Source organism: Pogoniulus pusillus, chromosome 15 (genome assembly GCF_015220805.1).
Source record: "Pogoniulus pusillus isolate bPogPus1 chromosome 15, bPogPus1.pri, whole genome shotgun sequence".
Taxonomy (NCBI): domain Eukaryota; kingdom Metazoa; phylum Chordata; class Aves; order Piciformes; family Lybiidae; genus Pogoniulus; species Pogoniulus pusillus.
In genome coordinates, this window is record NC_087278.1 from 6,824,990 (window position 1) to 6,849,678 (window position 24,689).

Genomic DNA, 24,689 nt, shown 5'->3' on the forward strand with positions numbered 1-24,689 from the left:
ATAGACCTGTCTAGTTGTCTCCAGTGAGCTTCAGTTGTTACCTACTTATGTCAGGAGATGTCAGTTCCATTCCCATTTAGTTTTATTTAAGGACATGTTTTTGTTTAGTTTCTAGTTTTGAAGACTTGAAAATTCTAAGTCAAGCCATTAGAGGTGTCTCAGTGCCTGCATACGATTTTGTGTCACTTTTCAGGGAGAGACAGGGAGAGTGTGGGTTTAGATTTCTTGTAGCCTATTTCTAAAGGCAGTGAGAATAATGGGCAACATGGAAAACATGGGTAGAATAGCGAGTCCAAACAGCAAAAGTGTAAACAAAGATAAAATTGTAGCATACTCCTTCAGTTTATTAAATTTTAATTCCAAGTCTGTTGTGCTCTGTGATTATCTTTTTATTTGAAATGTGTTTTGAAGTTTGGGGGAGGCACATAGTAAACTAATTGGTAAGATAACAGAGGTGATGTGTAAGAGTGGCTATTCAGAACCTGCTTTTGACAGTACCTCTCACAAAAGTTCTTTTAAATGGTATTCTTTCATGGTTTTGATGCTCTGTGTTTTCATAATGATCACTTGGCAGTGGTTCACATGCATAAGTCAGTGGTTTAAAAAGAGTTTATTCATTTCAACTTGAAAATTTTACAAGAGATTAGTAAGGCTTTGTAAACTCTGGCTAGTAAGACTTGAGTAATTTAATACTTAATATTAGCAATTTTTTTTTGTCCTAAAGGATTAACACTCTTTAGTTAAAAAAAAATCATTATTAGGTGAGGAGGAATAAGCTTGTGGTTTTTTTCCAAATCATGTTTTTTTAGTTCTGTTTCACCAACATAAATGAGTGTTTGCTTATGCTTATCTAGATTATGAAGCTACATATGTAGGAGTTGGGTGACTCTGCTGTAATGGTACAAACCTATTAAGCAACATTCTCTGAATCTAAGATCTGTGCTGTCTTTGGCATGTTTCACAAGATGTATAAATGTATTTTCTGTCTTTGTATTTCTGAATTAATGGCTGAGCACTAATGAAAATTATGAAGTGGGAAGACTTAAAGATAATAACATTTAATAATAGAGTTAAAAGTAATAATGTTGTGAATATTTATGGTAACCCACTAGCTATCTTGGAGGAGCCCAAGCAGTTCATCACTTCTGCAGCAGTTTGTCTTTCTTACTAGCTTGGTTGTGCTTCTCTGAAAAACAAATACAGCATATGGTCTTGTAAACTGTTATTGAGAAACTCCTTTCTGCTCAGTGGATCAGCTTTGGTTTTCTGTTTATGTATATTTGTGGAGGAATATTGTTTGCATTTTACTTATATAGAACTCAAAAGTATATTGTATCAGCTTAGTCCTGCAGTTAGGCATATCCTTAGGATCTCATGAATTTGTTGCACTGAGCTCTTCAGAACTCTGGCTGACTAAAACCGTGTTGCCTGAGACTTTGGTTTAGCAACATGCTTTAATACATAGTGAACTTTAAGCCTATTAGGGATGGAATTCAGATCCAGATTAAGACATCTAAATTTAGGTTTTGTCAGAGCTAGGTGTCAAAGCTTGTGCTGAAGTCAGAAGAAATCCAGGCAGTGGAACCTGGAGAAAGATTTGATTCACCTGCCAGTGGGGTGGGCTGAATCCGTTTAGGTTCACCGACTGTACTGTGTAGATCTGTTTTGACCTGTGGAAGAGAAGTTTGGAGAGCTCAGACATCTGCAGGTAGATGTTAGTAAGGTATTTGAATTTGGAGCTTATTTGTCAGTAGTCCCATTGGATCAGTGGAACTATCTTCATGCTTAAAAAGATTTATTTGCTGTAGGGTTACAAAAATAAGGTATTCTGCTGGAAGGGTTTCAGCTTTTCAATTCAGGACTGATTTGATCGTGTGAACTGCTTCAAATTTTCAAATCAAATTAGATCAGGCTTGCTTAAGCTACCTCAACTCATAGCCTTCAGCCCAGTCGTGAATTGTGAAGTGCTGTGCTGTACCAGCAAGTGGTCATGTCAGTGTCTTGAAACATCATTTCTTTCGACTGGTGCCAGGGAAGCAAACTGATTATACCATATTCCACTTAAATGTGTTTAATTAATCTGTATTAAGGGGTTCTTAGTTACACCCTGTATGATTATCTAATTTCAGTATTAATATTTGGTCTTTGAATATACAGTATATCATGTAAACAATTAAATACCTCATTTAAACATAAGAAAGACCAAAGCTAGCTTTCTCTTTCAGTCAAGATCTGTTGTAAGGACTTGAAGTCTTCAGAAAGCAAGAATGTGATTAACAGGAGAAACACCTTTATTCCTTTTCTGAAGATGCCTGAGCTTTAGAGTGGTTGTCATCGACTTTAACTTAGAAATTTCTGACACTTCAGCTCAGCATTTGTTGTGAAGTCCTACAAGAGTTAATACCATTAGTGGAGTTAGAAGACATAAATCACTATTATATCATAGAATGATTTGGGTTGGAAAGGACCATAAAGATCATATCATTTCAACCTCTCTGCCATGGGCAGGGGCACCTTCTGCTAGACCAAGTTGCTCAGAGCCCCAGCCAGTCTTTCCTTAAACAATTCCAGAGATGGAGCGTAGCTTCTCTCAGCAACTTATTCCAGTGCCTCACCACCATCACGGTGAAGAATTTCTTATATCTAATCTAAACCTACCTTCTTTTAATTTAAAACCATTATGTCTTGTCCTATCACTACATGCCCTTGTAAAAAAACCTCTCCAGCTTGCCTGTAAGTGCCCTCTTTAGGTACTGGAAGGCTGCTATAAGGTTTTCCTGGAGGCTTTTCCAAACTGAATAATCCCAACTCTCTCGGCCTGTCTTCAAAGGAGAGGTGTTCCAGCCCTTTAATCATCTTCATGGCCCTTCTGTGGACTTGCTTCAACAACATCCATATCCTTACACTGGAGGTCCCAGACCTGGATGCACTGCTCTGGGTGGTGTGTCATGAGAGCAGAGTGGTAGAATTCCTTTCCTTGACCTAGTGTTCATGCTTCTTTTGATGCATCTTAGGACACAGCCTTCTGGGCTACAAGCACCTATTGTCAGGTCATGGTAGAGCTTCTCTTTAAGTCTCCCCTTCTGAACATGCATTGCCTACAAGAAAGGACAGGCTTTATCACAAATCTTGAAATTGGTCAGAAGCAAAGAAATACTCAGCAAAGAGGTGTGTAAAGAAAAGTAAAGAGAGAAATCAGTGGCAAGGATGTTCTCTTACAGACCCCAGTAGTTGCCTTGACAATTTGATAAAGGGAGAGATGTGGTCCCTCCAGTATCATTTTTTCTGTAATGTCAGACCTTCCTAAGCAAACCAAATCCTTCTGCTCAATGTGATCTGCTTTGGTATGAGTATTTTCATAGCTAGAAAGAATTCTCTGCATAAACACCACCAAGAGTATCTTCTTCCAAAACCTAAGGTGTGTGCTGGTTTTAGAAGTGTTTATAGCGCATGTTACTGTGTCACACTTGGCTTAGCATCAGCCCTCTGTGTTAGGTAGCTTTGGGTTTTCTGTGTTTTTTGTGCTCCATGCAGAGAAATTCAGTAACCTAATTTCTGATGTCAAATGAATGTGTAGTAGTTCTAAGAGTGCTAAAAGGCCGTTTTGCTATTAGGTAGCTCAGGATCTGAAAACTGGTCCAGAAAGAGCATCACATCAGAATTTAGTCTGCAGTTTAGTTATTTGCTGAGTGCACCCTTACTTTGCAGGTTAACTCTTCAGATTCTCTGTTGCCCAAGTGTCCCTGACCAGCTCTTGCCTATTCATACTGAACTCATGTGATTCTCTTTTTTATTTTTGGTATGTGATTTGATTGAGGCAGGGCTGTGTGTTGTGGTTAAACCAAATGTATGTAAATGGTATTTCTGGTGTTTTATCCATTTTATAGCTGAGATGACAAAAACAATTAAACAACGTGAGATAATTTGGGATGAAAGACTGGTTGTCTAAACCTTAGCTCTGGGAAGTTGAGTAGCTTTATTTGCCTGTCTAGCACAGACAAAAAAAATCATTGCAGAAAATTTTCAACAGCTTGTCAGTAGAAGGCACCAGTTTCTTAAGCAGAGCTCAGCAATAGCTGACGGAGTCCTGATAGCCTGCTTTGCATATCAGTGACAGACTATTTGGTGGCCTAATCTTCAGTCACTTTCACTCCCAAGAAAGATTCTCTAAATATTTAGTTTTTTTTTTCTGGTTTTAGTCTTCAGTAAAAGTGCAGTAAGTGCAAAAAGCACCAAAGCATGGCTTTAAGTTTTAGTTACATCTAGCCCAGGGACTTGGATGTTCTAGCCTTTCCTTAATTACTTTATTTACCAAGACTCCTCTGTAAATCACTTCAAGTAGCATAAGTCTGTCTGAAAATCAGTGTAATTAACAATGAAAAAAAGAAGGTTTGTGTATTCTTTTTAAGCTTTCATTGTTAGCTCCACATCTGAATATTAGTCTGCCTCAAAACCGTCTTCTGTTTCATGTGTGATCAGTCTTTACATAACTGACAACCAGTGCATGTTCATTGCTTGTAGGGGAAAGCACGTCTTGGCATTAAACAATAAGTGGATGAGTGGAAAATTAAAATGATCTCTTACTTTTTCTTCTGCTGTCCATTTTCTTCTGCTGTCCATTTTCTTCTGCTGTCCATTTTCTTCTGCTGTCCATTTTCTTCTGCTGTCCATTTTCTTCTGCTGTCCATTTTCTCCTGCTGTCCATTTTCTTCTGCTGTCCATTTTCTTCTGCTGTCCATTTTCTTCTGCTGTCCATTTTCTTCTGCTGTCCATTTTCTTCTGCTGTCCATTTTCTTCTGCTGTCCATTTTCTTCTGCTGTCCATTTTCTTCTGCTGTCCATTTTCTTCTGCTGTCCATTTTCTTCTGCTGTCCATTTTCTTTGCATTTAGCCATATGAGCCAAATTGTATTACAAGTTGATTCAGCATAGACTTTTGATGCTAATAGATCATCCCCAAGATTAATTTTCTTTGCCTGATGTTGAATAATTTATATCAGCAGAAATTCTTGTAGCCAGATTTTGTATATAATAAGCAAACTGCTGTAAGAGTTTCAGGTATTTTTTAAAAAATATTTCTATCCATTAGGGTTTGTTAACAGAACTTCTAAGAAAGACATGGAGTAGTAATAATATTTTTGCAAAGGTGCTTTCGAGGGATTAACCCAAACTAGTTCAGGCTATGTTAAGGAGCACTTCAACATTGGTGTAGTCTCTTTAACAACAAAGCAAATTAAACAAGCAGGCACAAGAGAAAAGGAATCTTTTCTTGCTCCCCATATGTTGTGCCACATATTTATAAGGCTGCACTCTGTTGGATCAAAGAGGGGAAGCCAAAATCCCATGTCTTGATGGAGGCATCTAACAAAAGGACATCCTCTGTAAGGCTCTCCTCATCCTCCAAAATTGCCACTAATATTACCAAAGTCGTTCAAGTGTTTCTGAAGTAGCTTACTGTAAGAGATCATAGCTACTGAAATCCACTGTTACATCGCCCCCTACATATTGTCATCACATCTGATTTTGTGATTGCCTGATAACTTGGACAGTAGTACACTGCTGAAAAATTGCTTCTATTTTTAGTTTGCAAAGACAGGTGTTACTTAGTCAGTGCCCATGTTGTATTCAATTGCAGAGACAGTGTTTTCTGGGCATGGGGTAGCTGAGCACAGTAGTAAAGGGCACAGAATTTTTTTTCAGTGGTAATGCTGGCTCAGAGTAGTTAGAATCCTTTCAGGCCATGGGTTTACAATCCCCATTAAGAAGAAATTGGAAAATGTGCTGTCTTGAGGGCAAATCCAACCCAAAGAGAAGTGTAGAACACACGTGAAGTGAACAGTCATGATAGTTCCATGTCAATTCTCATTTTAGAGTGGGATGAAAGTTTATTTCATGCATTTGTTCAGAGTGTATGTAGATTTGCATATTAAAGTAGTATTTGTCTAACTTTTTTAATCCACTGGTGAATGTTTTTAGGCTGCTTGTCAATTGTATTGAGATCTACTAAAGCCTTATGTATGCACTTGGAGCTGGAGTGCTTCACTTAAAATAGGTTTGTCCTTGAATCTTACAATTTTCTTCTGTTAGCAAAACTGCTGAGGTCCTGCGTGGTTGCAAAAGGAAGAGCTAATGCTTTCCTCTACCACTGCAGTCCTGTGTTCTCTATTTCAGTCAAGTGTTTTACAGAAGACAAGGTTATGGTGGCTGAGTATTTTTAAAAACTCTGAAGTTAAAAGTGTTGTATTTAAACAATGTTTTTTTCTGTCTCTGACATTTGAAATAAAGCAACAACTTCCATTTAAAAAATACCTAAGTGGATTTCTTGAGACATCTAGCTGATAATTTGAGAAGTTGAAAGCAACAGATCTTTGGCTTTTTGCTCTACTTGTGAGACTTGAACTGCCTGCTACTTAGATGCAAGTATTTTGGGGTTTTGTTGTTGTTTGGGTTTGTTTGTTTTTTTAAGCTGTGGCTCAGGTCCAGATGCCCTGCAGCAGTTTCTTTTTTAACACTTGCTTATAAAATTCAGAACACAAGTTACTAATTGTTTCAGGTTTGGTTCTAAAATTGTTAAACCGCAACAGTAACATCTTCCTCCCTCAGCATTCAACTTTCATTATGTGCTTTCCATGTTAAGAAAGGATTAGCTTTTCTGAATATTAAGTGAATAGTGCCAAGAGCAGACTTAACTGAAGCTGAGCTAGGTTTAAGTGACAAATAAGAATTACCAATTGCAGATCAGCCTGTGCTTTTGCTGAGATGGTGCCTTGGCGTTGTTCAGTTTTGTTTCCATTACAAATCTGTTTATTTTGTTGTTACTGTTGGGGTGTTTTGGGGTTTTTTGCTTGTGTCATTTTTTGTTACTATTTTTGCAAGTTTGGTTTGTTTTTTGCCATGTGCACATTGTCTAATTACCAAACTTTCAGGGAACAGAATGAATTAGAATTCCTTATGCTGCGTGCTATGCAAATTTGTATCTTAAACTAGTATTTGTTACCTACTTCTGGGCACTCTTCTCAGGAGTGTTGTATACAAGACTAGTCTTGCAGCCAGCCAACATTTTTGAGTTAATGCTTCCTTCCTGCTCTATCCAGAACAGCTTCAAATTACAAGGGGAATATCTGTACTTTTGTAGTTCTTGAACGTAGTCCAACACTCAGCTCATCTTCACTCATCTGCAGAATGTTTTGCTGCAGTTTGATTTTTGTCTATCTTACTTTAAAGGCTTCAAGAAAAGTTTTTAAGCAGCACTTAGAATGGTTCTGTGGTTGTAGCTATTTCAGGTGATGCATGTAACTGGAACACATTTGAACAGAGTAAGTCAAGGATTTGACCGTTTAATTGCTGTTTATTTGCAGGGAACTTGATTCTTCTAAGCTGTTCTAATTCAGGATAGGATGTCCCACTTTTCTGAACTTTCAGTAAAACATTTTTTTGCAGGACATCAGTATTTTGTAATGCAAACAATGTATGCAGCCATTGTGATAAGCTGTTTATTTTGTCTGCTTTTACTATTTCTTGATTCATGAATGTTTATTGAAGATCTGATACAGTTTTACAGCTTTATAAAACTGTCCTTTTAGTCCCACAGAGCGGGTGATTTGCTTCAGAACATTTGAGTGTTACAGAAAATCATGCTAACTTCATCCCTTGTGTCACTTCTGAAAATTATACCACCTTCACTTTGTCTTTTTCAGAGAATGGACCTTGGAGAATGTCTGAAGGTGCATGACTTGGCATTAAGGGCAGACTATGAGATAGCATCCAAAGATCAAGATTTCTTCTTTGAGCTTGACGTACGTATTTTGTCTTAATGGCAGAGAGAAAGCATAATTTGCATACCTAGGTGACTAAACTGAGCAACAAAAGTTAAGTTTTGGTAAAGAAGTTTTATAGAAAGAGAAACCCTTGGCTCAGTTACATAGGCAAGTGTTTAATTTGAATAGTCATCTCTAGCTAGACCTGCTTAACAGCTTTCCACAGGACAAATTACCATAAACCAAGGTGACGACCTAGTGTTATCAAACAGCAAGCTAATGTTAAGGCTGTCCTTGTTTTGAAGAGAGTCTTGAGTTCTGTTTATTGAATTAAGTAATTTTGTACTGGGGATAACAAGTTATGTGTTATTCATTTGGCCATAGTTTGAGTAATAAAGTTTTGATTCCCATCTAGGACATTAGTTTGGGGTTGTTCTTTTAGTTATTGTTTGGAGGGATGATGTTAATAGGCTTAACAGATTAAAATACTAGTGAAAAAAAGTTACACTACCAAATGTATTGGCTGGGTGAGATGAACCTGAATGCCCTTTGAAGAATTTTAATGCATATTAGAAAAGTTTACTTCTTAGGGAAGACTTAAGATAGAATCATTCCCCAATTTCTGCAAATAGGTGTAACTGTGATAACATGTAGACTGTGATTTTTAACATGTATATTAATATGTGATTAGTCATCATAGAATAGAATAGTCCCACTAGAGCAGGTTGCTCAAGGCCTCATCCAGCCTGGCCTTAAACACCTCCAGGGAGGAAGCACCCACAGCCTCCCTGGGCAACCTGTTCCAGTGTCTCACCAACCCCACTGTAAAGAACTTCTTCCTGACATCTAGTCTAAATCTCCCCTCTGCCAGTTTAAACCCATTACCCCTCGTGCTGGCATTACAAGATCTTGTAAATATTCCCTCCCCAGCCTTCCTGTAGGTCCCCTTCAGATACTGGAAGGCCACTATAAGGTCTCCTCAAATCCTTCTGTTCTCCAGACTGAAGAGCCCCAACTCTCATAGCCTGTCCTCATAGCAGAGGTGCACCAATTCTCTGATCATCTTTGTGGCCTCCTCTGGGCTCACTCCAACAGTTCCATGTCCCTCTTGTGTTGGGGGCTCCAGAACTGTACATAGTACTCCAGGTGGGGTCTGACAAGAGCAGAGTAAAGGAGGAGAATCACCTGCCTTGCCTTGCTGGCCACACTTCTTTTGATGCAGCCCAGGACACAGTTGGCTGTCTAGGCTGCATGTGCACACTGTAGGCTCATGTTATGCTTTTCATCAACCCAGACCCCCAGGTCCTTTTCCTCAGGGCTGCTCTCCAGCCATTTGCCACCCAGCCTGTATCTGTGTGGGATTGCGCCAACCCAGATGGAGGTCATAAATTGCTAGAGTTTTGTTTTACACAAGTTTCACTAGTAAAAACAAAAGTTCAGTCTTAACCTGGATGGTATTATGGATAATTAAATACTTATGTTCTTGACAGCATTGATCAGTGTTCTTACTGATGTTTTAGGCAATGGACCACCTGCAGTCATTTATTGCGGACTGTGACAGGAGAACAGAAGTGGCTAAGAAAAGACTAGCAGAAACCCAAGAAGAGATCAGTGCAGAAGTTGCAGCTAAAGTAAGCATGTAAAAGTTGTTACTGAAGTGCCTTTGAAGGTGTAGTTTTCTAAGGAGTCAGGGGTTTGGTAAATTATCCAATATAAGAATTCACACTGAGGAGGGAAAAAGCAAGACATTTTCCTTTATCCTCCTCTCCAAAAAACTGTCCTTAAAGCACAGACAAAACATAGCAAAGAGACCTCACTAGTACTTTAAGGCTCATAAAACTTGGCTTTCTGTGACACTGTGCCACAGAAATGTTAGTAATCTTATCCACAAAGTAAACAAAATTTTAATGGGCTTTTCCTTAGACCTTCTAATTGACAAAAACTTTGGGTTTTAGTATATATGCATATGCTGGGGGAAATGGTTGGACAAATAATTTTGCAAGACTGTGTGGGACAAACAACAGTGAATTACTTGGAAGTTTCTCCACAAAATCCTGTTCTGGAGTTGGTACACAGGACTTGATAACTCCGCCTTTCTCAGTGTTTTTGCATGAGGCAAATTGTTTCATTTTTACCTGGAGCAGTTATCTCTGCATCCTTCTAACTTTTTCTTCTAACTCAGTAGTAGTTTAGATTGTTTTCCATCATTAAAAGCATTTCCTATGTTAAACCTTTCCTTGTCTCTCAAGGCTGAGAGAGTTCATGAATTGAATGAAGAAATTGGGAAACTGCTGGCCAAAGTTGAACAACTTGGAGCTGATGGGAATGTGGAAGAATCTCAAAAAGTAATGGATGAAGTGGAGAAGGCTCGGGTAAAGAAGAGAGAAGCAGAAGTAAGTTGTTCTTGTAAGGCTTGTGGAGCGAAGAGGACAGAGTGCAATACAAAATTGGTTGGCATCTGTATGATGCAAGGTGTCTTATCTGCTGTCACTTCATATAATACTGAAGAGTTTGCTTTGTGGCATCCTGTACAGTTGAAGTTTCTACCTTTTCAGTACACTTCTGTACTGCTAAAATTATACTTGCTTCCACGGATGATGCATTTATTGGCCACACATATCTGTGGATGCTACAGTTGTTGTGTCTCTGCTTGCTGGACTGACTTGGCTCATTCAGTCTTGTGGCTCTTGCTGTGGCAGCCCTGTTGTGCCTTGTGGTGTGTTGATGTGGCTCATAATGGAAAGCCTCAGTGAAGTGAGCCATTGTCTTCACTGAAAGGTAGTCAGTGGCTTGTGTCAGGCAAGTCCAAAAGGGGTCCTTGTTGTAATGGTCAGGTGGCAGAGCTTGCCAAGAGCTTTTCCATATTGTATTTCACCAAGAGAATTAAATTTACAGAAACAAACATGTGCAGTTGTTGTAATGGTGCCAGAGGATTTGCCAGCAGTTTTGGCTGACTGCAGGACACTACTGTTTTTTCAGGAAAATACAACGGTTTTAAGTGGGGCTTAGAATTAAAACTGGTGTAGTGTTTTTTCATAATGTGTTAACACAGTAATTGTAGTGTTAACATGTAGTCATTGTTGCATATAAAGAAAGGTTCATCTTTGTAATTACTGTGATCTTAAGTAAAAGTAATAATCATTTAATTGGGAAAACCATTTCCTGTTGTTCTGCTTTTAAATGTCTGGCCTTCAAAATAAGGAACATGCTTTGTATTTTTAGTAAGACAGTTGATTGGCAGATGGTGTGAATTAACTCCAAGGTGTGCTTGTGGACACTGAATTCAGTTACCAACTTGTAGCGTATGTCTGCTCAAGTGTTATTTTTGGGTGTGTGCGTTCAGAAGCAACAGCAAATTTGTTTGATTTTTTTGTTTGTTTGTTTGTTTTATTCTTCTAGGAAGTGTACAGGAATTCTATGCCTGCCTCCAGCTTTCAGCAGCAGAAGCTACGGGTTTGTGAAGTGTGCTCAGCTTATCTTGGTCTTCATGACAATGACCGACGACTTGCTGACCACTTTGGAGGAAAACTGCACTTAGGATTTATTGAAATAAGAGAGAAGCTTGAGGAACTCCGGGTAAATCATTCTTTGCTTTGTGCCATATTTTCGTGTGTGTGTGTGTGGTCCTGCCTGATTGTTTGCCAGGCAACCTTAATGATGGGGGTTTTTTTTTGAGTCGTGGGTTTTGGTTATTTTGGGGGTTTGGAGGATTTCTTTGAGAGGTGGGGTTGTATCACTTAAAATTTGGGATATTGCTAGTCTACAGAACACTAGATGCTGTAGTATCAGTTATCTGGATAATTTGTTATATGACCTCTTTTGCACTGAGATATGTTAAAACATACTCAGAACAGTGCATCTTGGGAACAAAGAGCATGATTCTACTTGTAAAATGGAGGGCTGTATTTTGAACAACAGTGATGCTGAAACACGTAGCAGTCATAGGAGATAGCCAAATGAACTTTACTTTTAGCCCGTTGATTGGCTAAAAGTAGTAATGAGATCTTTGAATATACAAGAACATTTAGCAGGCCTAAATGAGTCATATTTTGGTTAGGCTAAAATATGACTAGAGCTGGTGATGAAATGCTCGCTTTTGGAACCAGTGTGTATGGAGGATGATGACGCATGGCAAAGTTTTTAGAAAGGGTCTACAGAAGTGCTTGGAGCTCAAACAGCCTCATGTGTGGTGAAACACTAAAACTCAATTTGTGAATTTTATCCAGACAAAGATTAGGAGGTGACTTTCATTCTAACAGCTAAAGAAGACTCTTTCTGTAAAAAGCAATTTTTGGGGGCTTTTAAGCCTAACAGAGACAGTAGATGAAGTAACTAAGTTCTAACAACTTAAGACAGTAGAATACAAAAATATTTGTATCTTGAAGTCAAGGTAGCTGTTGCAATAATAATTGCAGGGGGGTTGCATGCTCTCTGTAGCTTGAAGATTGGAAATCCAGTTGGAATATTATCCTAAACAACACTCTCATGACCAGAAATCATGCACTGGAAGAAGGACTTAAGGAAGTATATTCTAGACTTTTAGTATTCAAGAGGATGGATTTGGACACTGATGGCATTTATGATCTTGACGTGCAAATTACAGAATGCAAGGCTAAACTAAGCATTTAACTGCAGAAATCACTACAGACAATTATATTGCTGCTGGGTTTGAGTAAATTGGCTTCCATAATATTCCAGCTGTCTTGCATGTATACTATGACTTACCCTTTGGAAAACCCAACACCTTCCATTGACTGCATTGACAACTTCAGCTCCTAAATACAGCTGCTGTAACTTAGACCTTAGATGCCTAGAATAAATCATGTGCTTCCTCTCATCCCTCCATGAAATTATGCAATGAGTCACTTTAACAAGAAACTTTGCTTTTAGTTAAATTACTGATAGTGTACAAGGAAGTATAGATATCATCTGACTTAAAGGGTTGAAATAACTGATTATTTACACCATTTTGGGTGGGGGAAAGTGCATGGATAATGATTTCACATTCCCAAAACATCAGTAAGATAATCTTTTCAAGTACTTCGCTTACAAAAAAGGAAAACAATAACTATCCCCTCCTTCCTCAGAGCTCTCCTCAGAGATCTAATCAAGATGCTGCTGGGGCAATTCCACATCTCAGAAGAAGGTCTTTACAAAGAGTTGAATTTCTTGCATCATGTCCAGAAGGTGGCGAGACTTGGGTTTGGCCAGATCTCCAGTTGTGAGTTCCACATCTGAGGGCCCTCTACTGAGCGTGCCTTGTCCCCAGTAGTAGTGAGTTCAACCTGGGGGCTATTAGTTGAAGCATCATCTCTAATTACCTGTCTCATGTTCACATTACAGAAACAAGTACCCTGGAAACTAGGTTATCAGCCTAAGTCCTTTAAGGATTTCTTCATGTCACAGCCTGGCTGAAGGATTTAATGAAACAATTGACTCTCCCAGTTCTCATTCCTTTCTGCCTTTACCCAGTGGCCAAAAGATATTAGTGACTTGGCAAGGAAACTCTCACAATAAAGGCATGACTTGCTGCTCTGAGTTCCCCTTTGTGGAAAATGTTACTATAACTCTACAGATTTCAGGTCTTCGTGTAACACCTATTTGCTGCAGCACTTCTGCAATAGCACTTATTTCTTGGAGAAAAAGAACGATATGTACTGAGGAAGAGAGAGGGAATAATATGCACGAGGGACTATACACTAGAGAAAGAGTGAATATTAACTGCCTAGATTATTTTTATAGCAGCTTAATCTGAGAAATTTTGGAATGTAACTTAAGAAATGTTTTCCTTTTGCTTTTAGAGGATCGTGGCTGATAAGCAGGAGAAACGAAATCAGGAACGCCTGAAACGTAGAGAGGAGAGAGAAAGAGAAGAAAGGGAGAAACTAAGAAGGTAGAGATCTATTTTAATTGTCATGGTGACCTGTTTTAATGGGGTAACTATGATGTAGTTGATACACATTTCTGAATCCTCAGAATCAGTAGTCTGCATTCCTTGGGAACATGCAAGGATCCAGAGTGAATTTCCTGTTGAACTCTTAAAATCTGAATTGTTTCATAGAAACCCTTTTCAAAAGCTACAGATAGAAATGTTGCTACATATTTGAACAAAGATAATTTCAACCATGTACTTTGTCTTGAGACCTAACAGATGTGGACTTACACACATGTGATTTTTTAACATCTGTTGGATACCTTCTTTAGGGATATTAGAAGTTTTCCTTATTTCAAGTATTGAAATCTGTGACCGAGGAAAGAATTTTCCTTTTCATATACAAAACAGTAGGAGTCAGAGTTGAAAAGACTCTGAACTGAAGTTCTCCTGACATGTTAGCTTCAGAGGTTAACAGTGCGTTGCAGTCTGATAATACATGCTTGAGAAGAAATAGGAATGTACTGACTCGAGCTGTAAGCCTTTTCTGTGGGAGGGCTGGGAATACAAAAAAGGTTAGATTTTTGGAAGTGGGGGTTGTGGTATGGTGAGCTCAAAAGCAGACAAAAAACCTCCAGCAAACACAGACCATTTGTTAAAGGTATGTGTTTCCTGGTGCATGTGTTACAAGGAGGTTAAAATCAAATGAAAGACCTTTAAATAATTGATGGCAAAATGAGCAATGCAATAACAAGTCAACTAGTCTGTTTATTATTGAATTACGCTTTCATGATGAGATTGTGTAAGAAAAATTGATTTACTCTTTTCCACTGATTCTAGGTCCAGATCCCACAGCAAGCATGCCAAAAGGTATGTAAATCTGCAGGCAAGGAATGCCAGCAGTGAAGGCAGCCCTTCACAAGCTGAAACTGTCTGGTGCTGTTATTTTAAGATGTCCATCTTTGCATTTACAGGGTCACTTCCTGTGTGTTTATAGAGTTTATCACTATGCTACTGAGTTTACACATGCACATTTGTTTTTGTGGCTACTACAGTGCACCTTTTTGTCCCAGACAACACTTGGAACACAGAGAATTCTTCAACAAGCTTACAATTAATAACGTTTGTCAAAAACCTCTGTTTTTTTAACTGGTTAATACCCTTTGGTGAAAACCCATGGTTTTTAAATTCTCAGCCCCAGGTTAACTCTCATCAGATGACCCATAAATATAAAAATAAATGAGTTTTTTCCCTGACCCACACAGTTAAAAGTTAGCTGTAAAGTATTACTGCAAAGGAATTTTTAAAATGGATTTTATTTTTAAAAAGATATCATTTGTATGGTGTTCAGAACCTACCAGACTAGTGTCATTGTGGTTTATTTTCTTATGTTACTATGGGGAAGGATATAGCCCTGTTTTCTCAGGGCTCATTCTGACAGATGATTCCTATCATTGCATCACAAAGTTCAACAACTTTGTCTGATGAAGATAAAACTTATAAGTAGATTTTTTTGGGTTATTTTTTCATATTTTTAATTCTTTTTAGAAGCTTGAATTGGCTCTTCTGTAACCATACATACAGTCATGAATTAACTTTAAATCATCTGCATTAGTCACAAAGGAGTGTGTAGGATTGCTCTCTGAGAGGACAGTGCAGTATGTCTGGGCACTGCAGACCATTCTCTCTATAGATTTGCCTTGAGCACACCACGCTCACACTACACTGATGGAGTAGCTCGGTGAAGGCAGTGTCTGCTTAAAGCCTTTCTGTCCCTAGATCTAGGTCCCGAGACCGCCGCAGACATCGGTCTCGCTCGGCTTCCCGGGAACGAAAGAGAAGGACTCGCTCCAAGTCGCGTGAGAAGCGCCACCGCCACAGGTCTCGCTCGGCCAGCCGCAGCCGGAGTCGCAGCCACCATAGAAGCAGGCACAGTTCCAGGGAGAGGAGCCGAGAGCGCAGCTCCAAAAAGAGGTGAGCAGTGGCCTCCCAGTAAATGGCTTCTCCTAGCTGCGTGATGAGACTTTCACAAGTCTCACAAGTTTGTTTGCCACTTGGTCATGTAAATGCATTTTGGGTCAGACTTACACCTTTAGCATGTTGATCATTTGATATATCACAGTGGTCTTTTTTATTTTTATATAAAAATCATACATTAGGGATTGATGATCCAGAGATCACCAAGTGCAACCCTCCTGCAAAGCAGGACCACTTAGGCCAGGCCACAAAGGAACATGTCCAGGAGAGTTGTGAAGATCTCTAGAGAAGGAGACTCTGCAACATCCCTGGGCAGACTGTTCCAGAGATCCATCACCCTCGCAGTCAAGAAATTTTTTCTCATGTTGAGATGAATTTTCCTGTCACTAAGTTTATATTAATTGCCTGTCATCATATCACTGAAAAGATATTAGCTTCATCCTCCTGACAGCCACCCTTTAGATATTTGTAGACATACAAGCAGGGTTATGTATTATTTCTTTTCTGGACAGGTGATAGAAGGTGCTGCGTCAAGGTAACTACCAGCTGTCTACAAAGTGAAACAGCTGCTCTCCATTTGTACCCAGGGATACCAGTAGTTGTCTGGCTGTCATACATTTGAGACTTCCCTTGGGCTTGTATTCCTAATGCTGGAGCCTATTTGTTGTGTACTGCACATGATAAAAGCAACTTTAGGTGTGCCTGAAAGTAAATTGTATCTGAAGATGCTGGCTTTGCAATGAAGTGGCTCAACCTCTTACTGAAGGATTACTTCATAACAGTCTGGGGCTGTTGATTTTGAATTACTCAGTTGCTGTCTACTCTTAAGAGTTCGATGGCTTACTTTAGATGTATGACGTAAGCATAATTTAGGAGTATTGGAATTGCACAGTGACACTTCTGGTAGGAAGGCCTGCTTATAACTGGGATTCCTTTCTTGTGTAGGTCAGGCATTGTGGTGTAGATTTAAATGGAACACAGTGGACCTGATGCCCAGTTGGTATAATCAGTAGTGTCTGGTACTTAAAATTCTTCAGTGTGTCCTTTAGAATACCAAAGTCAACATTTCAGACTCAGCAATTTCCATCTCAGTTGTAGCCTGTCATCACAGTTATCCTCAAAAGTCCACTTTTTCAAGGCATTCACACATTAGCAAATAGAATCATAGAAATCTTCAAAACTGTAGGTTTTCAGTCTTAAAATAGACATTTTCCTTTGTTGATCTGTACGAACCAATGTATAGAGCATGTGCTCAAATTGTTATTAGTTCTTCAGCTTTGAAGCCCAGCCTTGAAAGACTCGGATTTCAGTCCATCCAGGAGAACTGTACTGATTGATTGCCCTGGGATTCTCTTAGTAGTTGTTCAAAATCTCCATTACTATATGCACAGTGCAAGTTATACATTGGCTGCCGTATGCTGGCAGGGAAGGAACAGCAAGGTAAAGGCGCCAGCCATTAGTGCTAGCCATATAACAGTAAACCTGGCACAGGATGATTTAAGGATGAAGTCTGTGTCGCTTTGCAAGGTGATATGAAAAGGACAAGCCCTTCAAACCTTGTTTTGTGTGAATGACTTAAGAAATAAAACATTCTTTAAGCGACAAGATTTCGACCTTGTGACATTCAGGTATTGGAAATGTCAGCTCCTGCCCAGAAGGAATGAGGCATGCCTGTGTTGGAAGAATCCTTGGTACAAAAGTTTTGTATTACTGTTAACTTGAAGAAAATGTCTGTGGTGTCATTAGCAATTCATAGCCATTATTTCTCTGAGGTCAAGCAAAAGTTTGGCTCTTCAAAGTACGTATATTGTGTTTTCAAGAAACTGAAGAATCATTAGAGCTCTGACCTTGCTGCACTGGGACCCAGATAGCTAATGAACTTGCAGCCAGGCTTAATGTCTCTTATGTGAAGATGTCTTTCTAGCTGCTTTTCACGTGAAGGTGGTAGAAGTCTTTCTGCTGAATACCATACCACTATTGATGCTAGAATCCAAAATAATCTTGCAGGCTCAAATGTATTCTGCTGAGCTCTTTTATTACAGGGAAGTTCTTACAATTCTGATATAAAATATTTTTATTCAGGCATTATTTAAACCTTCTTAAGATCAAACCATTCAGTTGTCCAAGGAATTCTGGCCAAGAATACTCTGGAAAAAACACTCCAGGAAGTTAACTTCTTCAGGAAGGTTTTGAATAACCAAATTAATTCAGATCTGGAGAATATGATGCTTTTGCCAAACTCATGAAGAGCAGTGTGGCACCAGAAACAACAGAAGACTATCTGAAATCTGCAACAGCAGCAGCCTGTGGTGCCAGTAATTCTAGGGCCTTAAGGGAAGCATGGAGTTGTGGTTGCTGAGTGGGAAAAGTTGCATCATTTTATAATATCTTCAGCATAATTTTTGGGCTTGCTTAAGTACCATAAAATACAGCTATTGTAGGCTGCTGAATCCTGCTATAGTTATATGTCTGGATTTTTTTCCACTTTTCATTGTATCCATTATGCAACATGCAAGCATCCTAGACTGTTAAATTCCTTACTGGAGCTTCTCCTGGGAGTCATTTTCCCATTTTGTTCTGTATCACAACATTATCAGAGGCAAGCGTGCATTGAGTCCCATTTGCAGCAAACCACAAGCTTCCTTCCAGTCCTGCTGGCCACCCTTTCAGAAAGTCTTTTCTGAAGAGCCTTCCACATAAAATGAAAAGCTGCCAGCTCTCAGGTACTTCATTATGGAAGTAAAGGAATATTTACTGTGTGTTATAGCTGAGGAAGTTCTACACCTTAATAAATCGGTCTGTCAGATAGGATTTCTTCAGTCTGTATTATCAGTCACCCCATGTGAGCAAGTGAATAGATGTAAATCTCCTAATGGCTGGGATCTCATTTCAAGATAGGAGCAGACCTCCACACTCTGTGGGCACAACTTGAACATATACAGAGTACCTGTCAGTGGCAGCAATGTGCCTAAGACAATGGAAGCCCATCTGGTAGTAACAGCAGTTTGCCTAATAGGGTAATGGGAATGCTCCATCAGCTCAGGCTTGGATTAAGAAGAGGTCTAAATAAAGTCCTGCTTTTACTCATAGTTAGCTGTAATTTCCAACTAAAGTATTTTTTCATCTCCTCATAAACAAAATACATAATTTGTTGTTCTTGATTTGCAATGTGAAAGTGAATATCTTTAAGTAGATGCTAAGATGCATACTCAACGATGAGGTCAGTCATGAAAGCAGACCTAAATATGGGCAAATTGAGAGATGATTGTGTTGGTTTACTTGAGCCTGCTTACAGGAATTCATGTGATGAGAGCTACTGCACTCCCATATGGACACTTTGTGGATAAATAGAGTATCTGAAGTCATAGGATGGGGCTTCATTTCACCTGGCTTTAGATGACTGTCTGGTGTAAATCTCATGAGTCTCATTACAGACTCATCTAACATAGTTTTGTGTCTATTTTAAGATGAGACAAGTCATGCCTTAAAGTCTCTATTTGTTCTGCTGACTGTTAAGGAAATCTGGCTGATTAGCTTAGATGTCTACACTGCAGACATTTAAAGCTGTGTGAGATAGATCCCACTCTTAGCATTTAGATGATTTTTTTTTTCTTTTAAAAATATCCTTGAGATCCTGATTGACAACAGGATTTTCTAGCCCTGTGCTAGTTCTCTGATGAGAAAAGTACAGGCTTTGCTTTTTCTTTTCTTTTTTGTTAAAGTTTTTTTCTTTTGGAAAAAACTGAGAGGAGCACAAGCCTATTTAGTCAGGCATATCTTGTCTCTTGAAAGGTTTGAGACTGTAGCTACATTTTCCCCTGCTTTCCTAGCTCTGACTGGCTGCTTTAGGATTTTCCCAGACTGCCAAGACTACCCTAGGATGGGTTATTTTGTTTTTTTTGGGGGAGTTTTGTGTCCTTGGACTCCATGCAGACACCCACAGATACTGTTTTGGAAGCATTACCTGGTGAAATGGTTAGTTTCTGGTGAAGAATCTAGTTAGTCAGGAAATCATGCTTTCCAAGACTTCCAGATAATGCAAGTCTGGTTGAGGTTCTGTTTCTAAAGGCTGCACCTTGAGAAAGGCAGGAATGGTTGTTTAATTTTAAGTGCTCAGGTAGTAATACTGCTTGCTGAAGCATTTGCATAAACTTTGACATCACTCTGTTGTGATTCACTAAAGCTGTTCTGCCTTTGTAGCTGCTCAGAGACTCGCCTGGAGAGAGATGGAAAGGCTGGGCAAGTGCATCTTGCATTGCTGCAAAAATGCATTGAATGAAAACCCAAAGATATCATAGAGTTGTTTGGGTTGGAAGGACCTCCAAAGGGCCTTTAATCCAACCCCCATAGGGTGGCATCACATTCTAGCTCTCTGTTCTAGGATTAATTTCTACAGGTAGCCCAAGTTAACGAGTTAGGAAGCATTGCTGCTCCTACAGGGAACTTGCAGCACAAAATAGTTGCGAAACATCCATACTGACTCCAGCATTAATTTATTTGGTGTGTAGCTCCCCTGCTTATCTGACATGCTTTGTGGAATAGAAGTAATGCCTGTGGATCTCAGTGCTTGCAAGTACTAAAGTCACACAAAATGCTGCATTGTAGGGAAAGGAATCTTTCCAGCTGAGGGAGCAAAGTGTCATATCTTTGTAAGCTTGTTCAAGGAAATCAGTTCAGCAGCATTTTGCAGACTTCAGTTTTGAAGCTTCGAGGTGACGACAGTAACTTCCTGCAAGTGGGGAGAGTGCAGTCTCACCACCCAGTACACCAGATTGACTAAGAAATCAGTGGCTAGCTGTGGAGCATGCTGCTAGATTTTTGTGTGTAAGTGTGTATTTGAATGTTTTATGGTTGCAGGGCACCTTAAAATAAAAATGTGATGGTTTTCAATAATAGGCTTAGGTGCACTGTGGGTTAGAAATTCTCCTCTCTGTTCTCTCAGAGTTTTGGTTTGGTTTGGGTTTTTTCCCCCATTACAGGTAGCTTATTTAATTTAAAACCTCCTGGTTGTTGAACAGCTTTGGGAATGCCTGTTATCAGAGTGAAATGTCTCAAACCAGCATCATCTCAGTACTGCAGATTCACACAGGGGATAATTCTTCCAGAAAAAAATAATGGTAGCACAGATTCCACATTTGGGTTGTCTCTGTCATGTAATAGTCTCGGTTTAGAATTGTGCACGTTTGTTTTCCCCTGCTTTAAATCAAACTCCCATTCTTTTAAATATGTTTTTTAAGTTTGGAATTTATACACCTGAGAGGGCCCTGACATTGTTCTTCTCAAGCTAGAGAATACAGCTGAGAAACTCCCAATTAAACTTCAGCTAATGCAGGCTTGAGGGCAGAAGCTGAAAACGAGATTTGGTGAAATATGTTGACCTTAGTCAGGGCTCCACAGCAAATGTAGATTAAATTCTGCCCCCAGCAGTATTCACCTGTTGAAATTGGAAGGAAGGAAGGAAGCAAAATAAGCAAGCAAGCAAGCAGAGCAGAATGATTTCTGATGTCTTCTCATACGCATCTATTTATCTAATCCTAAAGTTGTGCTGGGAAAAGAGATAAATAAACCACCCCAAATGCTGTTTGATAGCTGCAGACTCACAGCTAACTTCTCACATCTGCTGTGCTTTTCAGATCCTCGAAAGAGAGATCTTCCCGAGACAAAGAACGTTCAAGAGACCGTGATAGAACGTCCCGGGATAAAGACAGAAGCTCCAGAGAGAGGTCACCGCGAGACTTCAGAGACAAGAAGCGCTCCTACGAAAGCGCTAACGGCAGGTCGGAAGACCCCAGAAGCTCAGAAGAGCGCGAAGCAGGGGAGATATAACTGGCTGTGTATTCACCTGATCTCTAGATTCCTATGGAGTTGCATACTATGGTTTAGTTTACAGTTGTTCAAAGGGACACCAGTGAGCAGTTCCAGACACTGATCCAACTAGGGTAGATGTACAGTTATAAAAGTGGTTATAACCAAGTCAGAATTAAACCCCAACAATTAACGATGCCTAAAGCTGGGTCCTGGACTTCCACCAAGTTGTAAAACTTTTCTGAAAGATTCCTCTTTATTCAGGACAACAGTTTTATGTACCAAGATGCAGATCTCAATGTTTTTAATCTCCTTTCCAATACAAGTTAGTGAACAAATGATATTGTACTACTTGCCTTGGGTGCTTTTGAACCTTTATGAATTCTCCAATTCTGCTCTGGTCAAAACAGCAGCATTGAAAGGTTACCTTTGGGGGAAATTTTTGTTGTTGTTGTTGTTTGCTTTTTTTTTTTTTTTGTAAGAGGGTGGGTGGATGGATATTAACTCTTACTCTAAGGTTATGTTCCCACTGATTTGTTTTGTTTGGGAACCTAGCAGTTGATTACAGTGGGAGCCTTTAGACAAGAATGTGTGCTGGAGAAAGCGGAAATGTCTTTTTACAGTGCCTCTTTAGACTTGGAAATTGAACAGCTGTTGCATTACATCTTCTTTTTATTTCTACTTCAATTTTGAAATCAAAGCCAGTCCCATATCTGTACCATTTGATTGGTATGTGTTCAATATATTTGTTTTTTTTTCCATAAGGACTCTTTCTGCTTTTTCTTGTGGGGTGCATCCTTAACTGTATTGAAAACAAACAAAAAACCAGCAACAACAAACAAAAATTACAAAGAAAAAAAAAGAATAAAAAAAATAAAAAAGATAAAAAAGGCAACCAGATTGTCCAGTAACTTCACAGGGATGTACTGGTCTCATCAGGTGCTTACTTAGCAGTTAGTCATTTGAAAACTTGATTGTTGGACTTTTTAGCACACAGATATACTCTAGGAGAAGCAGTCTTTCTCATTACAGTACTGACTATTAAAGGTCTTATTTATAGAATGGTTGGGTTTGGAAGGGACCCTAAAGAGCATCTAGTTCCAACCTCTCTGGCATTGGCAGGGACACCTTCCTCTAGATCATGTTGCCTAAGGTCTCATCCAAGCTGGCCCTGAACCACCTCCAGGGAGGGGGCATTCATTACCTCCCTGAGCAACCTGTTCCAGTGTCTCACCACCCTCACTGTAAAGAATTTCTTCCTAATTTCCAGTCTAAATCTACCCTCCTCAACTGACTCCTTAATAATGTCCATTTCAAAAGGCAGTGTTTCCCGCAGCAGCTACTGTCTGATCTGTCAGACTGAAGGTACTCTGGAATGCATAAATGACTCTCATATGCCACTCTCCCACACATAAGGGAATTTACTGCAGCCTGGGAAGGGAGCAGAGCCTCTGAGGGAACCTAAGAAGGGAGCATCTGAAATTTTCCTGACAGAGTTGTAGCTCCATAGCAATTTTTATCAGACTGCAAGTGTACAAGTTGAGCAAAAGCAGTAAATTATTTATTTAAAGAGTTTGAGATGCAGTGAACCTGCAAGCACTATTCCTGTATCTCAGAAAGATCTGACTGTCAGGGGAGCGTAGAACAGAAGAATGTTAAGATGGTAAGCAGCTAGATGGCACAGTACCAGAAATGGGGTCCTCTGACCAGGCATGATTTTCTTTTTCCTCTAGAGCTGGAGGAACCATGCAGTAGGATGGTGACATTTCCAACCAAAGAGAGGGTGGCCTAGAGCAGCAATACTGCATTACCCACTGTCAGACTTGAGGAGCTCTGCCTCTGTCCTGCTTTCTGTCAGCAGATGGTACTAAGGTTTGTTCTGTTGCAGTGCAAACCCTGGCCCTGGAGCCCATCTGTTTGCCCAACCTATCTTCCACCACTTAGTATTGTTTTTGCTCTTTGGCTTTTTGCTCTGACCACTTTTTTTTGTCTGTTCACTGCTTAAATTCTTTCACCATTACTGCTGATACAGTTCTTTAATTCTTCCTTACAGTAAAACTAGAGAGCCATCATTCACTGCAGCCTGCAAGACTGGGAAGCTGGGGAGGAGTTGAATCAGCAGCTGAAAATACAAGGGAAAAGAGGAAGAAATGTTTGTTTCTAGGCTAGGCTCTCTTTTTATCCCTGTGTTCCCTTCTGTAGGCACACAATGGAGAGGCAGCAGGCAATTAGAAAATTCTCTTGTGACTTGTCTCTCCTGGCTCTGGCTTTTCACCTGTTGCTGGGGAAACCACCATCCCAAATCACTTTCCTGGTTCGTGGTGGTGCTGCACAGAGCTCTGCAGACAAGCGGTGTCCTAGGAAGTGCATCAGGATTAACCTTCAGCAAAGCAGGTCCAGACACTGGTAAGGTCAAAGAACCCAAAGGACAGCAGGAAGTAAGGTGGCTGTGCAGTCCTCTCCCAGGTTGAAACAATCTGACTGCAGTAAAGTATTGATGGTGCTGCTCAGGAGCAAAAAGGTGAGAAATTGCTCCTGGTGCTGGCTCAAAGAGGCTGTGAAGAAGAGAACTCTGACAGGCCATCAAAAGCCTGCTCAAGCACATGTGAATCCATCACTAGAAGATGGTGTGTGGCAGGGGGCTGCTGTAGCTTTCCAAATTGCTGCTGCTTTTCTAAGCTCAACAGAACAAGGGGAGCAAAAACCTGTTGAGTTCCAGCAGACTAGGGCTGCCTTGATGGAGGATGGGACTGTAACCTAGATGGAAGCTCTGATGCTCTTCCTTGTCTTAAAACTCCTCCCTCTGCTTGTAACCCATGCAGAGCTCTGCTGGTGGCTTGTGCTAATGGGAAGTTACAGCACAATGTTAGGATCAGCGTGAGTCAGTGGCTGCTGGATGTGCTTGGTGGACAGACTGGGCAGGTTCAATAGAGATCAGCATCATCACTATCACACCCCTGATTTATCTGCTCCCATATTGTGCAGGGAGAAGATGAAGCATCATGTTGCTTCCTTGGAGAGAGGCACAAGAGCAGTGCTTCCTCCTGGGGAAGCACTTCCAGGGATGTCAGAAGCAGAAGCCTGAGCTCGCCAAGGTAAGCATACAAAATACCCTTGCAGTACAAGGCTGCATTTCTGCTGTCCACTGAGCAAGCTAATGAGTCAGTCGAGGATGCTGCTATCTCATACTCGAGGCAAAGCGTGCTCTTAACGTGCAACGAGGCAAGTAAAGAAAAAGGGGGGAACTATTTGAAGTTCTTCAAAGTGTTGCCTACATGTA

The 24,689-nt window shown here is 39.9% G+C and overlaps 1 protein-coding gene across 2 annotated transcripts in view; it reads left to right on the top strand.

The window, feature by feature from the left end:
• Positions 1 to 22,173, top strand: part of LUC7L2 (LUC7 like 2, pre-mRNA splicing factor) — a 33,513-nt gene extending 11,340 nt beyond the window's left edge. For both annotated transcript variants that reach the window (XM_064155101.1, XM_064155102.1), the window contains 8 exons: positions 7,696 to 7,794; positions 9,276 to 9,386; positions 10,005 to 10,148; positions 11,155 to 11,331; positions 13,557 to 13,648; positions 14,468 to 14,497; positions 15,407 to 15,601; positions 21,238 to 22,173. In XM_064155101.1, coding sequence (XP_064011171.1) covers positions 7,696 to 7,794; positions 9,276 to 9,386; positions 10,005 to 10,148; positions 11,155 to 11,331; positions 13,557 to 13,648; positions 14,468 to 14,497; positions 15,407 to 15,601; positions 21,238 to 21,430 — 1,041 coding nt within the window. In that variant the 3' untranslated portion in view covers positions 21,431 to 22,173. The remainder of the gene's footprint in view (positions 1 to 7,695; positions 7,795 to 9,275; positions 9,387 to 10,004; positions 10,149 to 11,154; positions 11,332 to 13,556; positions 13,649 to 14,467; positions 14,498 to 15,406; positions 15,602 to 21,237) is intronic.
• Positions 22,174 to 24,689: the final 2,516 nt, after the last annotated feature.